Source organism: Passer montanus, unplaced genomic scaffold (assembly GCF_014805655.1).
Source record: "Passer montanus isolate IOZ18808 unplaced genomic scaffold, ASM1480565v1 scaffold3, whole genome shotgun sequence".
Taxonomy (NCBI): Eukaryota; Metazoa; Chordata; class Aves; order Passeriformes; family Passeridae; genus Passer; species Passer montanus.
Genome location: NW_024367707.1, coordinates 16,404,050 through 16,425,921, shown reverse-complemented (window position 1 = coordinate 16,425,921; position 21,872 = coordinate 16,404,050). Strand labels below are relative to the sequence as shown.

At 41.4% G+C, this 21,872-nt stretch overlaps 2 protein-coding genes across 2 annotated transcripts in view; one reads left to right on the top strand and one right to left on the bottom strand.

The window, feature by feature from the left end:
- The window catches only part of GRTP1 (growth hormone regulated TBC protein 1), a 35,348-nt gene extending 32,596 nt beyond the window's left edge, over positions 1–2,752 (top strand). Inside the window, exon 8 of the mRNA XM_039714098.1 lies at positions 640–2,752. Within this exon, the coding sequence (XP_039570032.1) occupies positions 640–729 (90 nt within the window). The 3' untranslated portion in view covers positions 730–2,752. The remainder of the gene's footprint in view (positions 1–639) is intronic.
- On the bottom strand, positions 2,516–20,622 carry LAMP1 (lysosomal associated membrane protein 1). The gene is made up of 9 exons (XM_039714089.1): positions 20,469–20,622; positions 11,975–12,090; positions 10,447–10,660; positions 10,181–10,342; positions 6,937–7,145; positions 5,432–5,554; positions 4,466–4,535; positions 4,132–4,302; positions 2,516–3,518 (listed from the first exon to the last, which is right to left on the bottom strand). Exons 1-9 carry the CDS (start codon positions 20,572–20,574, stop codon positions 3,379–3,381), a joined length of 1,311 nt encoding a protein of 436 aa, XP_039570023.1. The 5' UTR covers positions 20,575–20,622; the 3' UTR covers positions 2,516–3,378.
- Between the last annotated feature and the right edge of the window lie 1,250 nt (positions 20,623–21,872).

Here is a 21,872-nt window from a genome sequence, read left to right as displayed (position 1 = left end):
CTGTTTAGAACAAGATGGTACCAGCAGGTTCTTATTTCCAGACAAAAACCCATGAAGGTGAATGTCCAAGTGTTACGACAGTCTGCAAGCTAAGGATTATTCTTTTAAATTATTAATACAGTGAGTACCACATCAGTATAAAACATTAGATTCAGGGCTTATCTCAGAAGATGGAATCATAAAAGGTGGTAGCTGCAAAACAAGTAACTGGAGCACATCTGTCATAAATCACTTTGTCAACTCTACTGTCACTGTTTGCTCAATGTGCACAAAACCATGTCCTGGAGAAGTGCACTGGTGCTTTGTCACATTACCCAGGACAGTTTAATATGTTCTAAATATGGCACTTTCCACCACCTGCCATCTAAAATAATCTCAACTGGACACACATTCAAACCAAATCTTCTATTGCTGCTTTTGTGTAACTTACTGCACTTGTTATGAGCTGCAGGTTTACTGTGTGTTTACAGCCCAGAAGATGAAGAGGTTACCCTGTTACAGGCAGGCCAAAGAGCAGTGAGCAATTTCACAGTATGGACATTGAAGCAGGAATTTCACACCTCAGAGAATTATGTGAGAATTCTAGCATGCTGTCCAAAGCCAGCATTTTAACTAAGAATTTTCTTCTTTTGCCCTCAGAAAATATTCACTGATCCTGGAAGCTTATCCATGGCAACAATCAACAAACTCCGAGAGACTTGCAGGGAGAAGGTGCTTTCTCAGGGATAACATGCCAGATGTAACCAGGTGGTCAGATACTACAGCAATTGACACATTCCTCTATTTGCACTGATTAAAGCACACTTTAAGCTTTCCATGAATTAATTGACACTTGACCAATTTTTCCTGCCTTTCAAGTAAGTGTGTTAACACTTTGTACTGTATGTCAGATTTGATAACTGGAACTGGTGGTTCTGTTACTGTTTGTTGGTGGTGTGTTGTTTTTATTTTTTAAGGATTAAGGTATCTTCAGACTAGAATGTGATCAATGTCAGGACCCTCCTTTTAAATAAACAGTCCCAGGGAATTTTGTAATACTAAGAGCAAACAGATGTATAAAATTATGTATTACTGTGTTAACTGTGACACCATTACCATTTGTACAAAATAAATTAATTTAATTTGTCAGAACCTGTTTTGTGGTGTAGAGAGAAAATTATGTGACCTGACTGCCAGTCACTGGATGGAATACAAGCAACTTTCTCCTCACTGCTCTCACTTAAGGAACTCAAAAAGTGCAGGGCAAGAGAGCAGTGATCAGCACTAGCAGTTGATCTATGCAGTGTGAGACAGAGCAGCTCCCACAGCAGTGCAATTCTCCCACACCCATGCCCCTAAAAATTTGAGGAGAAACACTTGTAAAGCCATCCACAAGCAGATTTTGTTGACAGGGGAAGACACGGCATCGTTCCTAAGCCTGTATTGGCACTAGGCCACTTCTAGCCCTGCTGGGGCCAGGAGTCGGGGAATTGCTTTCCTGTCCGTACAGAGCCCTCTCGTGGCCAAATTCTCTCCTTCCAGCTGGGGAAAGGAGAGACAGCTGGAGCATTTTGTGGGGTTTTATGTTCCACGTGCAACAACTACTTTTGAACAGTACTCCACTCTCTTTTCATTTCTCGTGAAACATGGCTTCCCCCTATCTCGCAAATTGAAATGTTTTCATTCCTCAGCAGAAAAAAAAACAAATCACCTTTTTCAGAGGAAGTACAGGAGTGCACTTTAGACAACTAAAGACTGCTACTCAACAGTAATTCTGAGCTATCCTATCCTTTATGGTACCAGACATACACATTCTCTTTAAGTACTGAATTATAAGGACAGTAGCAGTAACATACTTCTAGCATGTCAGCAGGTAGTGGGAAGCACTGTTCACTACTAGGAAAATTCACAGCTTCCAGGTACCTCCAAAATCGCAGGGTTTGGTCCACAGGCAGCCTTCCTGCCCTGCATTAGGCTCTCTTGGTCAGGAGTGTTCTGTGCAGTGCTGTGGTGTGCCCCAGTTGCTGCCCTGCAGAGCTGGTACTGTTAACACCAGAGCCTTCCTGCAGGAGGGAGTCAGGGAAGCTTTAAACACCAAGGTTCATTTCCAACACCTAACAAGGCACATGGCTCTCAGCAGATGTGAGTTTCCTACTTTCTGGAAAGTAGAAAACTTCAAAACCAAACATGAAATGTCATTTACACAGTCCTTAGACTAAGAACCTTAGCAGTACTGTCAGAAAGTGAGGCTTAGGCAGGCAGACTGGTATAGCGACATGTCTCAGGAAGTTTAAAGAGTTAACTCCTCCAGGTCTCAGGTTACCAGCACATAGCTTTCCTTGTTTCCAAACACAAAGTGCAAACCGAACCTGATTCCAACGCACACACATTAAGGTTTTCCTTTGTGCCACAAAGAAAAAATGTAAGCACTTATTTAACTCCACACTAAAGATTGTCTCAATCTTCCCAAGTATAGCCAAACCATGACTTCATCCCTCAACAAATGGTTTTAAGAGTGATCAGCAATACTAAGAAATACAGAAAAAAAAGTGTCTTTATTAGCATTGTTACAGGCAATGCATACATAAGAACTGATCCTTAAAGTGTACAACCCCCCAGCCAAGTTTAAAGCAATAGAATCAGCAGATTGAGATCTATATTGTACACATGTGCAGTAACAGGATCTCTCTGAACCTTCCAACAAAACAGACTGAAATAACTTTACAAAAAAAAGTAAATAAAAATAACACCCATTTTAAAAAAGTACCAGCTCCTAACAAGCTGGCATAGCATCAAAAATATCAAACAGGGGAGTTGTCCAATCATAAAGAGTTCCTGTAAGGTTTGAGTATTGCGTCGTTCACACCCTGCATGTGCCAGGCCAGTTTAAAGCTTAGTAAAAAATACACACCTAAGAGACAAGGTGAAGTTCAGATTTTAGATTTCGATTTTGTCAGTTGTTACTACATTTTTTGAAATGCATCATCAGTATACTTAACATCATCGCTCAGTGGCAGCGGTGCAAATAATGAACTTTTCCCTTTGTTAAGAGTTCTGAAGTTGAGTCAGAGTTAGCAACATCCCTCTCTGGAATCTGTAGCTGACATAATCTTACGCCAATTCCAAAAAAGCACCCTTAAAAACTTTTAGCTTGTTTCTAAATGGGTAAATATTAAAACTAGTTAGCAAAATTAAACACCAGAATCTTCAGAAGTTATTTTTGTGCATAGTTAAATGCTGCAAGATGATTTCACATTTAATAAAGCAGACTTTAAAGAAGCAATTTGCAAGAAAAGATGTTACCTTACAATATCAACCAGTTCAGGGGAAACGTAGGGGGATTTTCCCCCCAGCCTCTTGCAATTGCTTTTCCTCTATGCTGGATTTTAGTGCAAGTAATTAAATTGTTTGATATCCAGCATGGCTCCTCTTTCTGCCAATCAGGTAAGCAATCAAGACAATTAGAACAAGACCAGCAAGGGCTGCACCAACTATTATAGGGATCAGCATGTTATTTTCATCCAGTTGGCATTCTTCCACTGAAGAGAGAGAAAAAGATCCACGTTAGGTACTATTGCACCAACAGATGGCTACATCCAGAACTTCAGCATTCTGCTCTCAGCATGTCGATAAAACTGGCTCAGCTAGCTTGTCAACAATGAAAAGGAAGCCAGGTCCACTAACTGTGATCATTCAGGATGAAGTCTTTCTAGTACCAGCTGGATGCACAATATGGAGATTATACTGATTGTTTCCTCCTCAAGAGCTGTTAGTTACACACAAATTTAGCCATCATAAATATCCATGCAACCCTTCCCACAGTCATTTTGCTTTCATCATAGTCACAAGGGACAGGTTTGTCCCTTTCACACAACTGTCTGCACACAGTTTGGAGGGAAAGGTAGCACCCTTCCTTAACTCTTCTCTGGACCATCAGGAACAAGTCCAAGTTGTTTCACAGCTTTTTACATACTTCTCACACCAGCCTCAACTTGGACATCTTAATCAGCCCCCACATCATCTGTAGTGGGGCATGCAGAGGCTAAGCATAGCACCCACAAGCTGACATTTGACTACAGAATGTTGTATTTATATCAAAATATACTTCACAAATCTTGGTTTGACAGGAGCTGCCAAATGCAAACCTCTTACCTGGTCCAAATTTGTCTCCATCAATCTTGAAAATCTGGACCTGAACATTAAATACATTGACAAGGGCTTGGTCCGAGACCTGCAGGTTCTCCTCAGAACTGCACTTGTAGGAGTTCCCTACTGAAGCTCTCAGCTCGCTCATGCTGTTGTTTGATGCTTCAAATTTGGGATCTGTGTAAGAGAAACTCTTGTTATATAAATCTGAAGAGCTATAAGCTCATAAAGCCACAATTTGATACACTCATCCCCAACACTTCTCATACATTATTTAGTGCAGGCTACCTTTAATATTTAAAGAAGTAGTCACAGAGAGTAGATTTTTAGAAGTCCTTACTTTTTGCTTCAGGAGGCAGGGTCGTGCTTACACTCACACCTTGCAGGAAGAATTTTTCAGCACTTGCATTCTTTAAAAAAAACAAAGAGCAACGAATCAGTAGTTGTCATTTAAGATGATGATGTACAACGTAAGCTGTTCACGTTCAGGTACCAATCTGCATGCATTTTGAGAAAGGTTTTTAAAATGTAGACCTCAAATGGGATTGGCATCCAGAGGAGGTGTTTACTTGGACTTGAGGAGAGAAAAGCTACAGAAAGTATGCACCTTAAGGAAGGTTATTTTGTCAGAGGGCAAAAAGCTAGAGAAAGGAGGCCTTGACACCCCCAAACTGTTGACTTGACTTCCACACTGCAGGCATAGTCCCACCCATTGCCTAAGCAGCCTACTTGCAGTGAACTCAGTACCCCACAGAGCTGTAGAGTCATTTAATAGCAACAGCTCAACGTGATCAACATAAAAAGGAGCATGAAGCTCTGACAAGCAGTGGATTCAGTCCTCAAAGGTATGCAGCTCCAATACAGCACCTGGGGCAGGGCTGTGGGAAACAGGATTCCCAACCATCATAGGAGAGCAGAAGACAAGAACACTTGGTCTTTGGGCTGTAAACAGAATATTAATGAGGACTTAAATCCAGCTAGAGGCTTAAAATTAGATCAGATGCCCACTTGTCACAGGCTGCTCTCAGTTTCAGCAAGAAGCCTTAAAGAGTAAGCAACACAATCTTCAAGGAAGCTCCCACTCCAAACAAAATACTTTTCTGTGTACACATATGTATGTGTGCATATATACACAAACACATTCTTTTCACACAGTGGTAACCAAGCATAAAACCCACTAATCCTAGTATTAAAACCAAGGGAACTAGTTACTCTCTTTGTAGCTGTCTTTTTTCCTCTTGCCCCAGTTAGTTTTCCCACATGGAAAATGCTGCAGACCCTACACACTTGGTGCAGAGATTCTTACCAAGGCAAACTGGAAGATAACCCTCGTTTTGTCAAAAGTCAGGTTCAACAAGGCAGATGTATTGTCACATTTCCCAGAAGAAGTTGTATTCTGTGGTATGAAATTCAGCAAATCCAAACCCATCTGTGAGAGAAGAGGAACAATTATGACACTTGAAGAGACTGAGCACATCACGTTACACTCAGCTGAGGTGTGGCTGGCTTGTGTCTCGTGCCTACAGTGTTGTGTTTGCCCTGTGTTCCAGGCACCAGGGCAGAGCTGTGCAGGCTGCACCTGAGTTACCAGGCTGACACACAACTAAGGCCACATCTAACAAAGCTTTCTGCAGCCAAGAACCCAACTGCTTTCTCCACACAAACTGCTTTGGTCCTTGTAGCATAAGAAAAAACATCAAGAACTACCACACCACACAGAGGGCAAGATGCTATAAAATACTGCTTTGACATAAGGTAGAAGCAATTAAGGGAACCACCTGTCAGCACAATCATCATGCATGTCATTTCAGTTCAAAATGTCTTAGTTTTGTCCATGGTTCGTGATTTTATACTGTCTTGCATCTACAGAAGGCTGTGGGTTAAATGCCCCTTGCCAAACAATTAAATAGAAACCCTTTCAGTAGCTCTCAGCTGATCCTCGTGTGACCAGAAAACCTACTTGCCACCCCCTCAGTGGTCATTACACTAGAAATCAGCTGTTCCACCAGAAGCAGGACACCAGAAGCAGGGAATTTCACACAATTAAGGTGGCTAAAACACAGTTACCATCACAACAAGCCACTGTACAGCCACACACCAGCTGTAAGTGATCATGATTTTACCTTTCAGTCATCAATATCATAAATAAATGCAGTAGCTCCTTTTGCAAACCACTGTTTCCTGTTGGAGGGATTAGCAAGCCAGACTCTGCACCAATAGTGGAGGGAAAGAATTTGTGCCAGGGCTGCATCTTACATAAACCTTGTATTTTTCTTTCTTTTTTTTTTACTAATAAAATCAGCTGTAAAGTAGCTTTTAAGCATCAAAGTGAAACTCAAATGTCTTCAGTGCTGGCTGAAGGGTAATTAAGTCAGAAGCCTGTCCAGTTTTACAGTACTAATTTTCTCTTCTACTAGTCGTTCACTCTTTCTACACCTCAGGCCAAATTTCTGTATTTCATTTAACAGTTCAAAAATCTTGTTTTGATTGCAACTTTGATAACAGGATTCCCCTAGTTATATCTTGGTAATTTTTACTACTTCTCTTAAATGACCATATATACACTTCCTAAATTCAACAGACAAGTTTAATACTGCTTTTAGTGAATGGCATAATCCTTAAGAATCACTTTCAGTACAAGTGTTTGGAATGTCACTAGTCCAGATCTGGTTAAGCAATTCAAATACAGGATAATGATGGATGAACACAAACACCCGGGTTTCTAAAAGAAAAAGGTCAGCTTATAATAATTTACCAAGTCTTCCTCAAAGAAGAAAATTGAAGGCTTTGAAGAAAAAAATCAAAATGTACCTTTTCATCTTTTTTTGGATAGGTGATATTAAGCTGTAAGCCCATGTAGGCAAGTACACAGGTTCCATTTGGACCAGTCACATTGTATTTACCAACTGCAGGATTTGTGGGTGATGCTGTTGGTGCTGGGCTAGCTGTTGGAGTAGTCTGTTTAGGAGTTGTAGGCGCCATAGTAGTAGTAATGACCATATCTTCAGCACATTCTGTCTCTGCAGAGAAAGGAAAACAGTCATTACCAAACAAAATCAAGATGTGGGATGATCTACCTTTTTAATCCTTGAGGGAAAGGACAATGCAGTTTCAAGTAGCTTTTTTCTAATAAAAGATAATAAAAGCTCAGAAACACAACGGTAAAGCATTACCTGAAATCTTGTTGCAAAGTCTGAGACCCTTTAAAGCATGCCATGAGAAAATGACACCTCTGCTGGTAATTTACTGAAGCTCATGGTGACCACATCCACTCTCCTTCACATCCATCATTTCGCTTTGCCATTGGGTCAGAGTAAATCTGTCAGGGGCAGCATTCCTGCTGTCTGTTCACAGCCAGGCTGGGATCCCTGGGTGCTCGTGTGGGAAAAGCACAGGAACAGTTCTGCTCACTGTTCAAAGTGGTCTCCCAGGAGATGTATTCTCCTTCCACTCACTCTCATTATTTTGGCAATAACCAGAGTAGCCTTAATATATTGCTCTGGCTCTTCTGTCCTTAACAAGGGGATTCTAAGACACTGCTTCTGATGCCAAGTTTTCTGCTGTATCCTCTCACATTCATCCTCCCTTCAGCCCTGCACGAGGAGCCACCCTCCACGGGGTCAAGGCTGTGAAGGTGTGCAAGTTCACCTTCTCTTTTCATCCAGTCCAGCAGCAACTTCCCAGAGAACAGTGACTCTGATTTATTTGCCAGACTACTTGGAAATATGTGGCAGCAAGATCTTAACTTGATCTGGGAGCCAGGAAGGTTCCTGCACTGAACATCTAAGCCAAAACCAAAGGTCATAACAAAGACATTACTAAAGTAGAGACTTCCATGTTCCAAGCCAAGGTCATCTCCACATGCCTGGGATAACAACTTGCAACTTTTTAAGGAAACAGCAACTGCAGCAACAATCAACTCTCACTCAGAGGGCCTACTTCTAAAATGTAATGCATATGTATCTTGCAGATACAAGACACCTAATAAATATCCTTAAACAGTTTAAGCAGCTTAATTTTTGATTATGGCTCAGAAAGAAGAACTCTAATCACACCATCTGAAGTCACACACACTCCAACATAGCATGCTTTCCTATTTCTACTCCATTGCTGGAAAGTCCAAGAGCAGAATGAAGGCAGATGAAGGAGGAGTGATCCTGTATTTTGTAGACTTGATACTGGTCTGACCCCAAAATGCAATCATTTCCTAACAAACCAAAGAGCATCCTTCTGGGCACTTCAGTGGAGAATTACCCTCTATCTGCAAGACCTCAATGCACAGGTTGTTTCAGGCTCTTCTTTAAGTTGTCAGAGATGGAAACAACCAAATCACATTGAGTGGAAGTTGGCCTAGTTGGAGTTTTGATACATTATTTTTACTCAACTGATTTAGTGCAATTTCTAGTAGCTCTTCAGGACTGATCAAAAGAGGAGACAAATCCTTTTGTCTTTTCCTGACAGTTACAGGAAAGCAGCTGGCAAAACTACCAAGAGAGAGGAAATGGAAGTCTCCCTTTCAGAGCTGCAGAAAACCACTACTATCCCCTCAGTCACTAACTTCTAGTACACTGACAGAAGTCACAATTACTAGTTGCAGATGCACTGAATATTGACCCTTCTTCCCTTCAGTGAGCCTTGTACTGATCACTGACAGAAATATCCTTTCATTAAAGATTTGCAGAGAAAAGAAAAACATTAAGGAAAAATCCCAGATGTAAAGTTTATCAATAACTAGCTGCCTAAGGGACAGGGGAACGCTCAAGCTTACCAGAACAGAACTAGAGGTCTATATAAAAGAAGATCTTTATGTCTTCAAAAGAAAATTGTTACACAGTAGGGTGATTTTATTAAAGTTTTGTTGAAGTTAAAAATCAGTTTTTCCCAGTATCATGTCTTATGTTTGAGCCTGCTGATAAATGATCACTTATCATACTTACCTGGTAAAACAATTAGATCAAAGTTCCATAATTTAAAAAATGAATAAATAAAAAAATATATAGTTCTGAAGACTGCAGTAACAGAAATCGGGGTTTGGTGTGAGTTTTTTAAAGCATAAATGTAGGTACACATCTTTACTGCAAACTAATTCACTGAATGGAAAAGTTTGATAAGGGAGTGATACATACAAATCTGAGCCAGTCATGTGAAGCAGCTATAAAAGAAGTCAATGCCACTATTACCATGCATCAGGCAAGGCATTTTTCACAGAAATGGGACAAGGTAGACTCCAGTAGAAGGTACTCGTTCATTGTAACCATTCCATGCTAGCAATGGCTACCCTAGTTTTTAGTATTTGTTTCAGCTTAGGAGGTGCATAAATGTGATTAACAGCTGAAGGAAAGTTCTACATCTCAGGGAAAATGAAGACTCTAAAAGTAAGGCAAAGAGTTATCACTCCTTAAGATAGTATGGGTGATCAGTTTATACATCTCTTTTGTGTTTGAAGACTGCTGCCACAAAAGCAAAGGACATAAACACACCATGAGGTAATTGGCCCTTAATAATTTGAAGTAAAACTCCACACTACTTTTCAATACAAACAATCAGGATAAAAATCTGCCTTTGTGATTGTCTCTGAAGGAGAAAAACCTGACTTTAGCAGCTGACATAAAACCTCCTGTAGGAAGATGTACATTTCTGCTTTCTACAGACCAATTCTCTACTGCCTGCCATTATTTCACTAATTTTCCCCAGAGCACAGAGTACTAGTTCAAACTACTTTGGTAGAGGCCATAATGCTTGGAAGTTATCAGATACTTGGTAAACTAGGATTTTGGCCATGTGCCCACTCAACCTACTGCAGATTTGTTTAACACCCATGCTCATGAAGTGCCCAGTACAATACCCATGGGAACCCAGGGCACTATTCCTTAGCCACGGATTCTGACAACCTACAGAGAAAACCTGAGGTAAGTCCATTCATTTCAAAGATGCTGTTGTCAGAGTTTTAGATCCAGTACTCACCTTAAATATGATTAGTCAGGACTTAAAAAGAAATAACCTATTATTGGAAATATTAGCTCATCAAGTACATTTTCTGTTACAAGATACTTACTGTTCACACTGAAAGTGCCATTTGTGAGATAGGCTTCCAAAGTGACATTGCTAAAAGTAACATTCACATTCTTCATATTGATGTGCCTGGAGTTGATGCATCTGTATTTTGTGCCCACATGTGCCTGAATGATACCTTTATGTGATACAGTCTTCATGCCTCCTGTAAAAAAATACAATGCATTAGTATGAACCAGTATTCAAAGAAAGGACTTAGTATTATATCTGGAAGGGTTTCACAATAACAACAGTAAGTTTTTATTTTACCTGCAGTTGAATTTGGGAATAAAGATGCATCTGACAGATTGTAATGAAAAACTAACTCTTCAACTTGGTACTTGTCTGCAGATTCTGAGAAATTCAGGCTTAACGAATGTCCTGCTCCAAAATCCAATACCAGAACTGGATGAGATGTGTTATCTTTACCACATGAGCTCTGTGAGTCTACTGAAGCATTTTGTGGAAGAAAAAAGTGTACAAACTGTGGGGTAGAAAATAAAACACATGTAAGCTTTTTCTCCCAGCTTTTTTAATATCCTGTGAAACTGTTGCAAACATCCAGCAGACATTAATGTATAAGATGTGTAGTTATACGCCAGTATATAGCAAGCAGCATGCTACTGACATTTAAGTTTGAGAATCCTGCTCTCTGAAACTGGAGGACTAAACAGTACATACTCACAGCACCTCTTAGACTTTTCTTCCTTCTAAACCAGCAACATGAATTTGCAGGTACTTCTGTACTACAAGAATCAAATCTGGCAAACTCTGGACACGTGAAAAAGGGGAGAATTTAAGCTTTGCTTCTTGTAGTACAACTGAGCACGAACAAAAGTGAATGGTGCATCCTACACAGCTTGGCTGTAATACTTTGAGTTTATTACACATTCTGAAGAAATGTGTTGTCTGAAGACCAACACAACATTTACTGAGAAGTTCTGAGCTTACTGCTTACAATACAAAACAGTCAAAAGTATGTCATGAAAGAAGTCAGTTCTGAACACATACACCAAACACATATACCAGTGTCAGCAGGATTTCAGACCATCAGCACCACTAAAAACATGGATTATACAATATAAGGTTCAGTTCAAATCACACATAGCAAGTGTATCACTGGTAAAGTAGTAGGATTTTTTTTAACTTTGTATTACACCTGATGCCTAGGAAAAAAAATCAACAACACAAAACTGCAAGAAGACTATAAATAATCCCCAATTCCTATTCAGTAGGGAAGATACAAAAACCCCCAAAACTTATTTGCTAAGGCAAATTCTTAATTTTCCATTAACAACCTTTTGCTGTTAATACAGAACAATTTGTAAGCATTGCACTAGTCTGTAGATACACTGAAATGTAGAGATTTTCTAAGAAGGTCACAGATTTCCAGAGTTTAAAAAGTTTAAAAGCTATGTTTCAATTCAGATTTACTCCATATGAGTGCAATCAGGTTACCAAAAGAGAACTCAAGAATGTTTTTGTCTCTACAGTTCCAGTGAAAGCCACTTTAGTTATCAACAGGACAGGTGTGGAATTTCAGTCACAAAAGTAATTCCACATGTTTTGTTTGTGATTGTTTCAGGCAGCCTCAGCCTTGCCTTTTAATGAGAAGAAGCATTGGTAATAAAGAAAAGCTGATGCAACATGACTGGGAGAGTAAAAATCTTCATGGAAGCAATTCTTCATGTACAGATACTCAGCGAAAGTTTAAATACTGCACACTTGCAAAGATATCATATATTTTATAAATACTAAAAATACTGATAAATGACAAGCAGTCAGAAACTATCCTTACCTCTTTCTGCAGATTGGTTTTGTATTCCACTGAGAAGGCTACTGTCAAATCAGCAATTATGCAGACCTTACCACTTGAATCTTTCACTTCAAATGAAGAGGAAGCCTGTAAAAAGCCTGATGAAAAATAAAAATGGTTAACTTGGTGTTAACTTGCATTTTCAATCTCAAAGAGACAAATATGTACAACTGTACATTTTGGGAGTAAAACTTAAGCATGAGTTGAGTTTGGAAACTTGGGCATTAACGGTTTCTAGGTTAGCTTCAACATCACTAACAAACAGAGGATAAATTAAACACCTCATTTATAAAACTCAAAGCCACCCAAACCAAAACTGTTGACATTCTGGTTCCTAAGAGATAAGAAAGACAGGCAACAAACACCAGTCATAGTGTTCAAGGCAGCTTCTGTGTTCTCTGCACACAGCAACCATTTTACCATCTTCAGCCAGACCTGGCTTAGCTTATTTGATCCTGCATGCCTCCAACACTCTGCCTTCCCCCCACAGCACACCATGCAGCCTTCACTCCTGCTGTACCAGGACACTCGGCTGTACATGCACTGAATGCAGCATTTAGAAAGCCTGGATTGACTGCAGATGTTTTGAAGGCACTGCCAAAAATAGCATGATAGAGCATGCTACCATTGCCAGGAGAACTTCTCTTTACCGTCCTCATGCTCTCCACACGTTAGAGGAGGAGGAGGAGGCCAAGACCTTGACACACACTAAGGTTATGTATTCCTGACTGGTTTAAGCTAAACTCAGACTGAGCTGCTGAGAAAAGCAAAGAAAAGCCTTTCTGCCCCTTGTTCCACTCCAGGCTCTATGCTCAGAGCACACTGAGTACAACTGCCCAAAGTACTGACTCAACCAGGCAAGCACAGGCAGCAAGGGGAGCACGCAGTCATCCCTTCTGATGGCAGCACGGACTGGCACAGTGACCAGTGCCAACAAAGCTTCACACAGGGGATGCACTCTGGCAGGCTGGAAACAGCTGAAAAGCTGGTTATCTCCTACTTCACTTGTGGCAAGAGATACCTGACAGTGCTCCTGCACCTGACTAGTTCTTTATTTTAGAATCTTTTATTTTTCAGATTCTCAATTTGTCACCACCACCACCCCCCAAGTGAACCTCACTGCAAAAAGCCTACACCTTCTCATGCTAGCACCTTATCAGTTTGCATTTGCAACAACTTCAGTCTTGCAGAAAACCTGATAAAAAAACAGCTGCAAGACATAAGCCATTATCACAAGCAAATAAGCTTTAAGGAGCCAAACATGTTAATCCATTCAACTGCTGATAATAGCAAAGAGATCCAGATGAGGCATTATCCATTAGCTAACTTCTCCCCCTGAGAAGTTCTCAAAAGACATCTTAAAACTTTTCACTGCAAAACTATGGTGTGTACAATTGTACAAAGACAATTATTAGGAAAAATTGGACTTTTGTCAGCTGGACTGCAGCAGAAGGCACATCAGTTGCAGGGACACAGCGGAAACTATTTCTCTGGCACCCAGCAAGCATTTTCCCTTGTTGCCTTCCTCTTAGCAACATCACATCTTCTCCCAGCACCAAGGAGGGCAAAGCTGAAACTGGAATTCATTCAACGTACCCAGTTTTTGGAGTCTAGACTTGAAATCAGAGATAGACAGAAGAAAGAAAATGCTTAAGTTTTCTACACTATCTGTTCTTATTTCAAATGAAAACTGTCCTACCTTTGTCTTTATGTCCAGCATAAAATGTTCATTAAGGACCACATATTCCCAAAGAAATGTTATTTACTGCAATTCAGAGCAGTATCAGAAACAGGTTCATCCACATGGAAGTTTAAATCTGCATTTACATCTGGAACTTGTTTACATTTCATGCAAGCACTAGTTTTCTCCAAAGCAAGCTGCTTACACCTTCCTAAAGTACAGTGCAGGAGAGAGTAGAGGCAGGGAATAAGAATCAATTGCTCCTTGAACTAACACCATGACTGAAAAATGTGCTAGAATGAATACCTCCAGTATGCATGCAGACTCCCTTGTTTGATAGCTATTAAAATCTTGGCAATTTTAGAGCTAAAAATAATGAAGTAACTGAGTAAAAGAATGAAAGAAAAACAATTCTTAAAAGAAATGCAGGGGAAAGAAAAGACTGAAAAACAATTGAGAAAAATGTTGCTGGCCTAAATGAAAACATGACAGACCTGTCCAATACAAATGATTCAGAGAAAAACAGACAATGCAGAGATACCAGAAAGCATCAAATGGAAGACATATTCTGAATAATGAAGTGCTGATAAATCAGCCTCAGGAAGTTTAAGTAATAGAGAATAAGGGGTATGAATAAACATTAAATAGTAACACCTCCATAACTACTAGATTTTTGTAAGGTTGAAGTCATATCATTATATGAACCCTGATTTCCTTAGTGTGGAACAAATGCTATAAAACCCCAGTCCTTCTTAAGAACTATTCAGCAGCTGCTGGATTTGCAGTTTCAGTGACGAGACAGACGCATCCAGCACGAGACACTGAGTGTCCTTGATGGAGTGGTGAGAGCTGTTTCACTGCAAGCAAAGCAACACTCACAGGGATGGTGATCAGACAGAGCTGAGCTGCAACATCATCTGCTCCCAAGGTCCTGATGAAACCCAGTGAAATGTATGGGAGCAAAGAAAAAATTAGAAAAAACCAGCTAAGAACAAATCAAGACGCTGAAGGAAAGAAGGTCCCGCCTACTCTCTGCTCCAGACAGTTTAAGGCACAGGAGCAGCTCACAGGAAAGCAGCTGTTGAGTTTTGTGAAGGCAGTGTCGAGTAGTGATTAATGCATGAATCATCACCAGCCTACAAACACTACAAGCCTACAGTCAAAATGTCAAGACTTCAGAAAAGCAAACTGATGTTGAATCAATCCATCCTGGGAATATTTCTACTAAAGTTACATAATGTATTGCTTAATTCTATCAGGGCATATCTACAAGTTGAGAATATAGTTTGTACATCTCATAACAATATCATTCTTTGCAGTTAAACACAAAAATTGATACAACCTTCAGATTCTTAACTTTAGACTTTAAACGTTCCTCTTAATAATCTGCAGAGCCTTCTACAACAACAATCCATGGCACAGCAAGTGCAGCACTTCAGATTTAAATGAAGCAGTCCAAGACCTTTCAATAGCAAAAAGTAAAATTTGTTGGGTTCATTATTCTTTTGGCTGGAAGCACTACGTTATGAATATCTCATAATGGAATTACCAAAAATGTACTAACATCAAAGAAATTTCACTTGGTTCAGATGCTTCCTTTGTGTTCCAGTAAGTTCCAAAAAAAGACTGCTTATACTATTTATTCTAGCTGCATATTTTCAATTGAAAATCATAAGACAATCTCTCCCTTTATATCTCATTTCTGCAAGTACAGTCTCACACAAGAAAATACTTAAGGTAACTGTTAAAACAACAACCAGAGATCTTGCTTGAATTAAATCCAGCATCCTTCTTTATCTAACATACCTACCTTAAAAAAACCCCAAAGTATATTAACAGTCTGAGATAAAATAACTAAGTCAAACAAAACAAATACTTCCTTGATTGTCTAACAATTTATCTTAAAGAAATCCACCTCATAAAGTTGTTTGTTTTAAGCTGGAAACTACAAAGCTAACAAAACAATCTAGCACATGCTTTCAGGTTTCAGCTTTTTTATAACTGAAATCCTGTTAGTCAAACACAGCTACTCCTGATTTACTCTCCCATATAATGGAAACCTACTAAGGGAGAGAGATGAATGGTTGTTGTGTGCTAGAAAACCAAGCATATTTAATGGTAATTGTGTACACCATCTGCTTGCAAAGAGGACCTCAGTTACTACAGTTAATGATTTACTTTGCCTCCAATTTTTATTAGAAACATGAAACACTGACTATAAGGAAAAACTAAAGCTACTGCCGTATAATCTGGGTTTATTATTATAATCATTTTCCTGCATAAGTAAAAACTTCTTTAGCATTGCTCTCCCTCTTGGAATAAATGTATAATCCGGGTTTATTATTATAGTCATGCTTCCTGCATAAGTAAAAACTTCTTTAGCATTGCTCTCCCTCTTGGAATAAAGGGCAGCAAGCCATCCAAATCCACCTGGGCACACATCCCATATCATCAGTACTTTAAGCCATACAGATATCCAGTGGATGGGACTGCCTGCAGTGTTCAGGAGGAAAACCATGGCTGCGGCACAGGATGTGCTGTGATGGGGCTCAGGGTACCCCTCAGCCTGGTCACACCCACGGACTCTCCTCAGCTCCAGCCCACCCTGGAAATACTGTGCAGCAGCACCCTGGGATAAGGGATGCCAGCCCTACTTAATCATTCTGTACCTGAGCTGCAGCACTCCCGTGTTGCCTTGCACCTTTGCCCAGGTGTTCTGATGACAAACACAGCGAACACTGCTATCTGTGGGGCATTAATCCAAGGAGATAAGAAATGCTGGTTATTATCTAAAGAAGGTTTATTTTCTATTGTACATGTTAACCAGACTGCCCAGTAGTTTACTCATTCTGATGGTTCAGAATGATCCTGTCATCTCAGTACCATTTTTGTGAACAGTGGTAAATTTAGTCACCACTTTTAACTCCTAAATCTATGCCAGAGAATGGAATGGAAAAATCGCCAAGGAGTTACACTCTCCTCCAATGCTCTGTCTTCCAATGCATGCACCACTCCCACAGGGACACGAGGACCAAGTCCTTTATCAGAAGACCAAGTCAAGATCACTTCCTTAGGACTGAGCACCTATGCCACCTCAGGATAATACAGAAAGAAAAAGACAGGAACAACTGCAAGCAGGAATATCCCGTGACAGGCTTGATGTACAAAACACTTTGCAAGAAGCAAGATGGTCTCCATAAAATGATGAGTTATACTGACCTTTCACCAATGGACACATGAGACTGAATGCTGGCTACCTGGAAAGCTGGCAGGGAAAGACAAGGCTGGACTCACTTGAATACCCACACAGTGGTGGGGAAAGGGAGAACAGAGCTTAATTCAAGCGTAAGAGAACCTGCTGCCCTTGAGGAGGTGCAGCACCTGATTACATCAAGTTCCTGATCCAGCCCAGAATATGCATCCTTGCCAACCAAGAGACAAATTCATGTAATCTCAGATTATGGTTTTGATATTGTTGACTTCAATTAAGGCAGTAAACATTTTGTTTTTCAATTTCAGTTTGAAGATTAATAACTCCCGTCTTTATAAACCAAATTATACAAGTACAAAAGCATTAGAAAAGAAAGGCTACCTAACAGCCATACACTTGCCATTTGACCACAGAATTGCACAACTGCAATTCAGTCAAATTTAGTCACATGAAACTTCTTTATAGCTTCCTATCTAAAGGAAGGAAGTCTTGGGATAGCTCTACAGCAAGTGATTGGATGAGTGCACTGGGAGAGCTGAACTCCCCTGGCCAGACCCTTTTCAGCATTCACACAAGTCCATTTTGCACTGGCTCTGGTTAGTGCTGCTGTATCACACCACACAAGTAACACACATTCTTCAAGGCAGCTGCCAGCCCCAAACAATGTTTTGAAGAAAGGAGCACTGTGTGACAATTTAAAGAGAAAGCTTCCCCAGAGCAGAGGATACTGGAAATAAACTAACTGGTGAATAAAACAACTCTCCTAGTCCTACAGAGTAGATCTTAACACAAGGAAAGTAAGAATACAGGTGTTCCCATACCAGAGTGAATTTTTGTTAAGAAAACAGATGCCATCAGAAGTTTAATACAAGAAAACCAAACATATTAATTGTGAACTACTGTGCTCAATGCTGAACACTGGAGAGGGAACAAGTATCCACCGCAGAGAGATGAAGCACATTTAAACTCTGTACTCTTAATGCCAGGGTGCACCTAAAACTCTCACCTTTGGAATTAACAGCAGAAAAAGTAGTACTGACAGTCAGTGGTGCTGTCAAGGGACAGAGAAGGTTAAGAAACTGTTATACTAAGACTGAAAGGGACACCAGTCCATCTTGAAGTCAGATGCCCAAAAACTGTGGAATCCTGATTTACCAAAACATAAGGTACATTTAAAAGTATGCAATATAGAAACAAGATAATGCAAGGGAGTGTTCAAATGGCTGTTGTAATTCCCCCCACTCACATGCCCAGAAGTGTCTTCTGCCAAGCTTAAGAGATCACATACCAAGAAATCCATTTCAGCACCAAGCTTTCTCAAGGGATTTCCAAATAATCACAGCTGACTTGAGAGCAAAGACAAACTGTTGAAGCTGAAACAAGCAAAAGCAAGGTGTGCCTTTTGCTAGAAATAAACTTTTATCTTTGAGACCTACAAAGGCTTCTCAGAGATAACAGCAGTTAATGTTGCAACAGAGTATCAATCTTTGAGTCAGGTTCCTCAGAACTTAGAGGCAATTCCTCACTTTGTCATCTGCTACTGATTAGAAAACATCCTAATCGATACAGAACAATCTAGAAGGAGGTTACACGAAAAAATGAACTCCTTGGTCAGCCCGAACAGAAACCTTGGAAACATAACTCAGAAGTGGCATGTCAGGGAATCTGCAGAGTTCTCAGCAAGTAAGAAGTTACTTCACGAGTCAGAAAAGCTGCTGAAGTCAAAGCCAAGTAACCTATCACATGATGACTGGCACACTAATTCAGATCCTTAGAGACTGTGTCAACACACTTCAAGCAGCTATCAGGCAAACACCGTGTCAAGGGCAGCACTTGGTAAAACAATATTTCCAAAGTTGCTCAACATTAAAGCAGTTAGGTTTTGTGAAAACCAAGTTATACTGGTCTCAGTTGCAAACACCCAATAATGCCAAACATGAAAAAACCAATTCTGCACCAGATTTCTCACTGGCTGGAATTCATTATCAGGTTTCTCAACTATCTATCTCTACATGGGTAGCAAGGTTTGAAATTCCTCTTTGGACTAGAGTTGCACAATAGAAACACGTGGATTATACGTCCGTGACTCTGAAATGGCATCACACTATTTTGAAAAACTAATTTTCCCTTCTGCAATTCTCAAACACTTCATTACTTATTCACTACACATGTCTGATTCTAACCTTAAATTTTCAGGAATGTGTTCTCTTTGTCTGTGCTTCAATAATGAAAAAATGTACGGGTGCTCTAGATCTCAGAGAGCATGAGCAGCTCTGTTGGGCTTGGCACACAACCCAACTGACTCATCGTGCTCAACAGCAGACAAGCACCATCTTACTCAGTATTTCAAAAAGCAGCAGCTAAGTTTAGGGGAGGTACTTCCATTTCCCACAGCCTCCTTTTCCTGCATGTACCATATGATACCTAAATGTTTTCTTAATTCCATGTGTATATTTGATGGTGGCGAGGAAATTAATCACAAAATGCTCAATGCTGACACATGAAACATTCAGCTTAGTGCTTGCTACTCCATCTAAATAGAAAAGTGAAACAGTAAGTGAGGTATGGTGAGGTATTCAGGTGGAAAAAAAAATTCTGCTGTCCTAAAGTCAAGGCATCACCAAACAAGTTTTCACATCTGCCCCACCCATACTAATCTTTCAGTCTCCTGTGATCATGACCTTATCCTAACCAGTGTTAACTCAGATGATTAAAAGGCTGCAAACGACCTAAAACATCTGAAGGCTTCAGCCCATTTATTGTTTTTATCTCTTATTCTTCTCCCCTCACCCACAACCCAAACCACACACTCTAGCAAGAAAGGGGTCTCTATTTGCACCACAAGCTCTTTCCCCAAGATTGTCATATAAAGCTATGCAGAAACACCCAGCTACTAAGCTACCAGACGCTGGTACAAAGTCATTACTATCAGCAAATAAAAATAAATAAATCTGTGGTAAAATAAACTATTCTGTTGCCTCAGTTGCAGAAACCTAACACATCTCACGTGCCAGAAAGCGACAAAGATAGTGACTGCCAACAAAGCAGAGGAAGACTACTATAATGGCTAAACGTATTAACTGTGGTACCACATAAAAATAACAAAGATAGTGACTGCCAACAAAGCAGAAGACTACTATAATGGCTAAACGTATTAACTGTGGTACCACATAAAAATCACAAAAGCTGATTTGAAAGCAAACTATAAAGCAATTCTTCATTTAAGCCATAACTATACCAAACAATCTATTCCAGTAATTCCCACTACGACACCAGTTCAGCCATGCCTCAGCTGGCAGCCCTGCAAAGCAGGAGCAGTGTAAATCACTGTGCTTGCTGCACTGGCTCACGAGGGCTGGATATCTGAACTGCTCAGTGCCCTTTGCGAGCGGCATCTCCTGGGCTCAGTGAAACTGAAGTTCGGTCAACGGCGATAACAATATTTACTACCAAGGAGACCTTACAGGAGTCGCCAAGAAGACCGTCCCAGCTCAAAAATGATGGCAGATAAGCATTCTCAACTGCTACTCTATCTGAGAAATATTTTGGCCAGCAGCGCACAGCCGCCCGCGTCACCCCCTTACCGAGCAGGGCGGCCGCCGCCAGCAGCGCCCGGGCCATGGCGGGGCGCAGGGACGGGCGCGGACCGAGGGCAGCGCGGGGCGCTCTGCGACGGCCCCGGCCGCTCATGTGACCGCTGACGTCACAGAGGCGGGCCGCCCCGCACGTGACCCGGCGCGGGGCAGCGCAGCGCCGGTGAGGGAGGGGCGGGTCTCGCGAGAGCGGGGCCGGGGTGGGGGGGGTTTGGGGTGCCGGTGTATGGCAGATAAGCATTCTCAACTGCTACTCTATCTGAGAAATATTTTGGCCAGCTACAGAACAAGTTTCCTTTGCTGCCAAAGCCACAGCTCAGAAACCTGATAGCGTTGTGTGATGTGGCTTTCGAGACAAGAAACCAAAAGCAAGGTAGTTATCAGTAAACAAGCAAGACACACTTCCTCGTAAAACAGCCTTGCTGACCTAACAAACCTTCTTATCGAGGCACTGAAATCTCTCTATTCCAGACACGTTTCGTGTTTTACTCAAGATAGGGCAGGAAGAAAGCCATTAAGCACGGGAGCACCACATGCCCTATGGAAAAGCGCTGCTTCCCAGCAATGACATCAGTGCCTCCCGCCTCTCCACGGCTCGCGCTCCAGGCGCGTTTCCAGGAGCGCAGTCCGACACCCCGCGCAGGTGCTCGGAGCGGCGTTCCCGGGCTCCGCCGCCGCCCCGCATCGCCCGGCCGGCCCCCAGCGCCTCCCGGCCGCCGCAGGGCCCGGGATGGCCCCCAGAGCCCCGGGCCCCCGCGGGTCACTCAGCTCCCGGCAAGGCCGGAGCAGGCGGCAGCGGGCGGGCGGGTCTCCAGTCACAGGTGCCGCGTCCAGCGCCGCCGGCCCCGGGGCCGCCTCAGGCCGCAGCGACCCGCCCCCGCCACCCCGCCGAGGGGGGTTTGGGTGCCGGTAACCCCGCTGAGCTCTGTACTGCCTCCAGACTGTGTTTCCTGCCGCTGAGGCTGAAGGCAGTCTAAGGTGAGCACAGTCGTCTCGCACAGAATTAGTTCAGCCTCAGCTGTATAAAAACATTGAAAGTTGATGGGCTGTTGTCGCTGAAGTGTTCTGTCTCTATATACCCAGGTATATACATATGAGGCACATGTGTTCCAAAACAAAACAGGGACTGCTAATGACGTGTGTTTGCATGGGTAAAAATTGCACTTTCACATAGCTTCAGATGCCTGATGGTTGTTAAGGAATCCCTTTTCTTCTTTTTTTTTTTTTTTTTTTTTTTTTTGAGAAAACCAAAACCAGGTGAAGTTAGCATATAAACATTCTCAGGTGTAATGGAGATGGGCAGCCCAGGTAATTTGATCACTTTGTAATCCAGTGCTCTCTTTCGTGCACTCTGTTGGGGTGTGCTTACTTGCTGTGAAACCTCAGAAGCTGTAT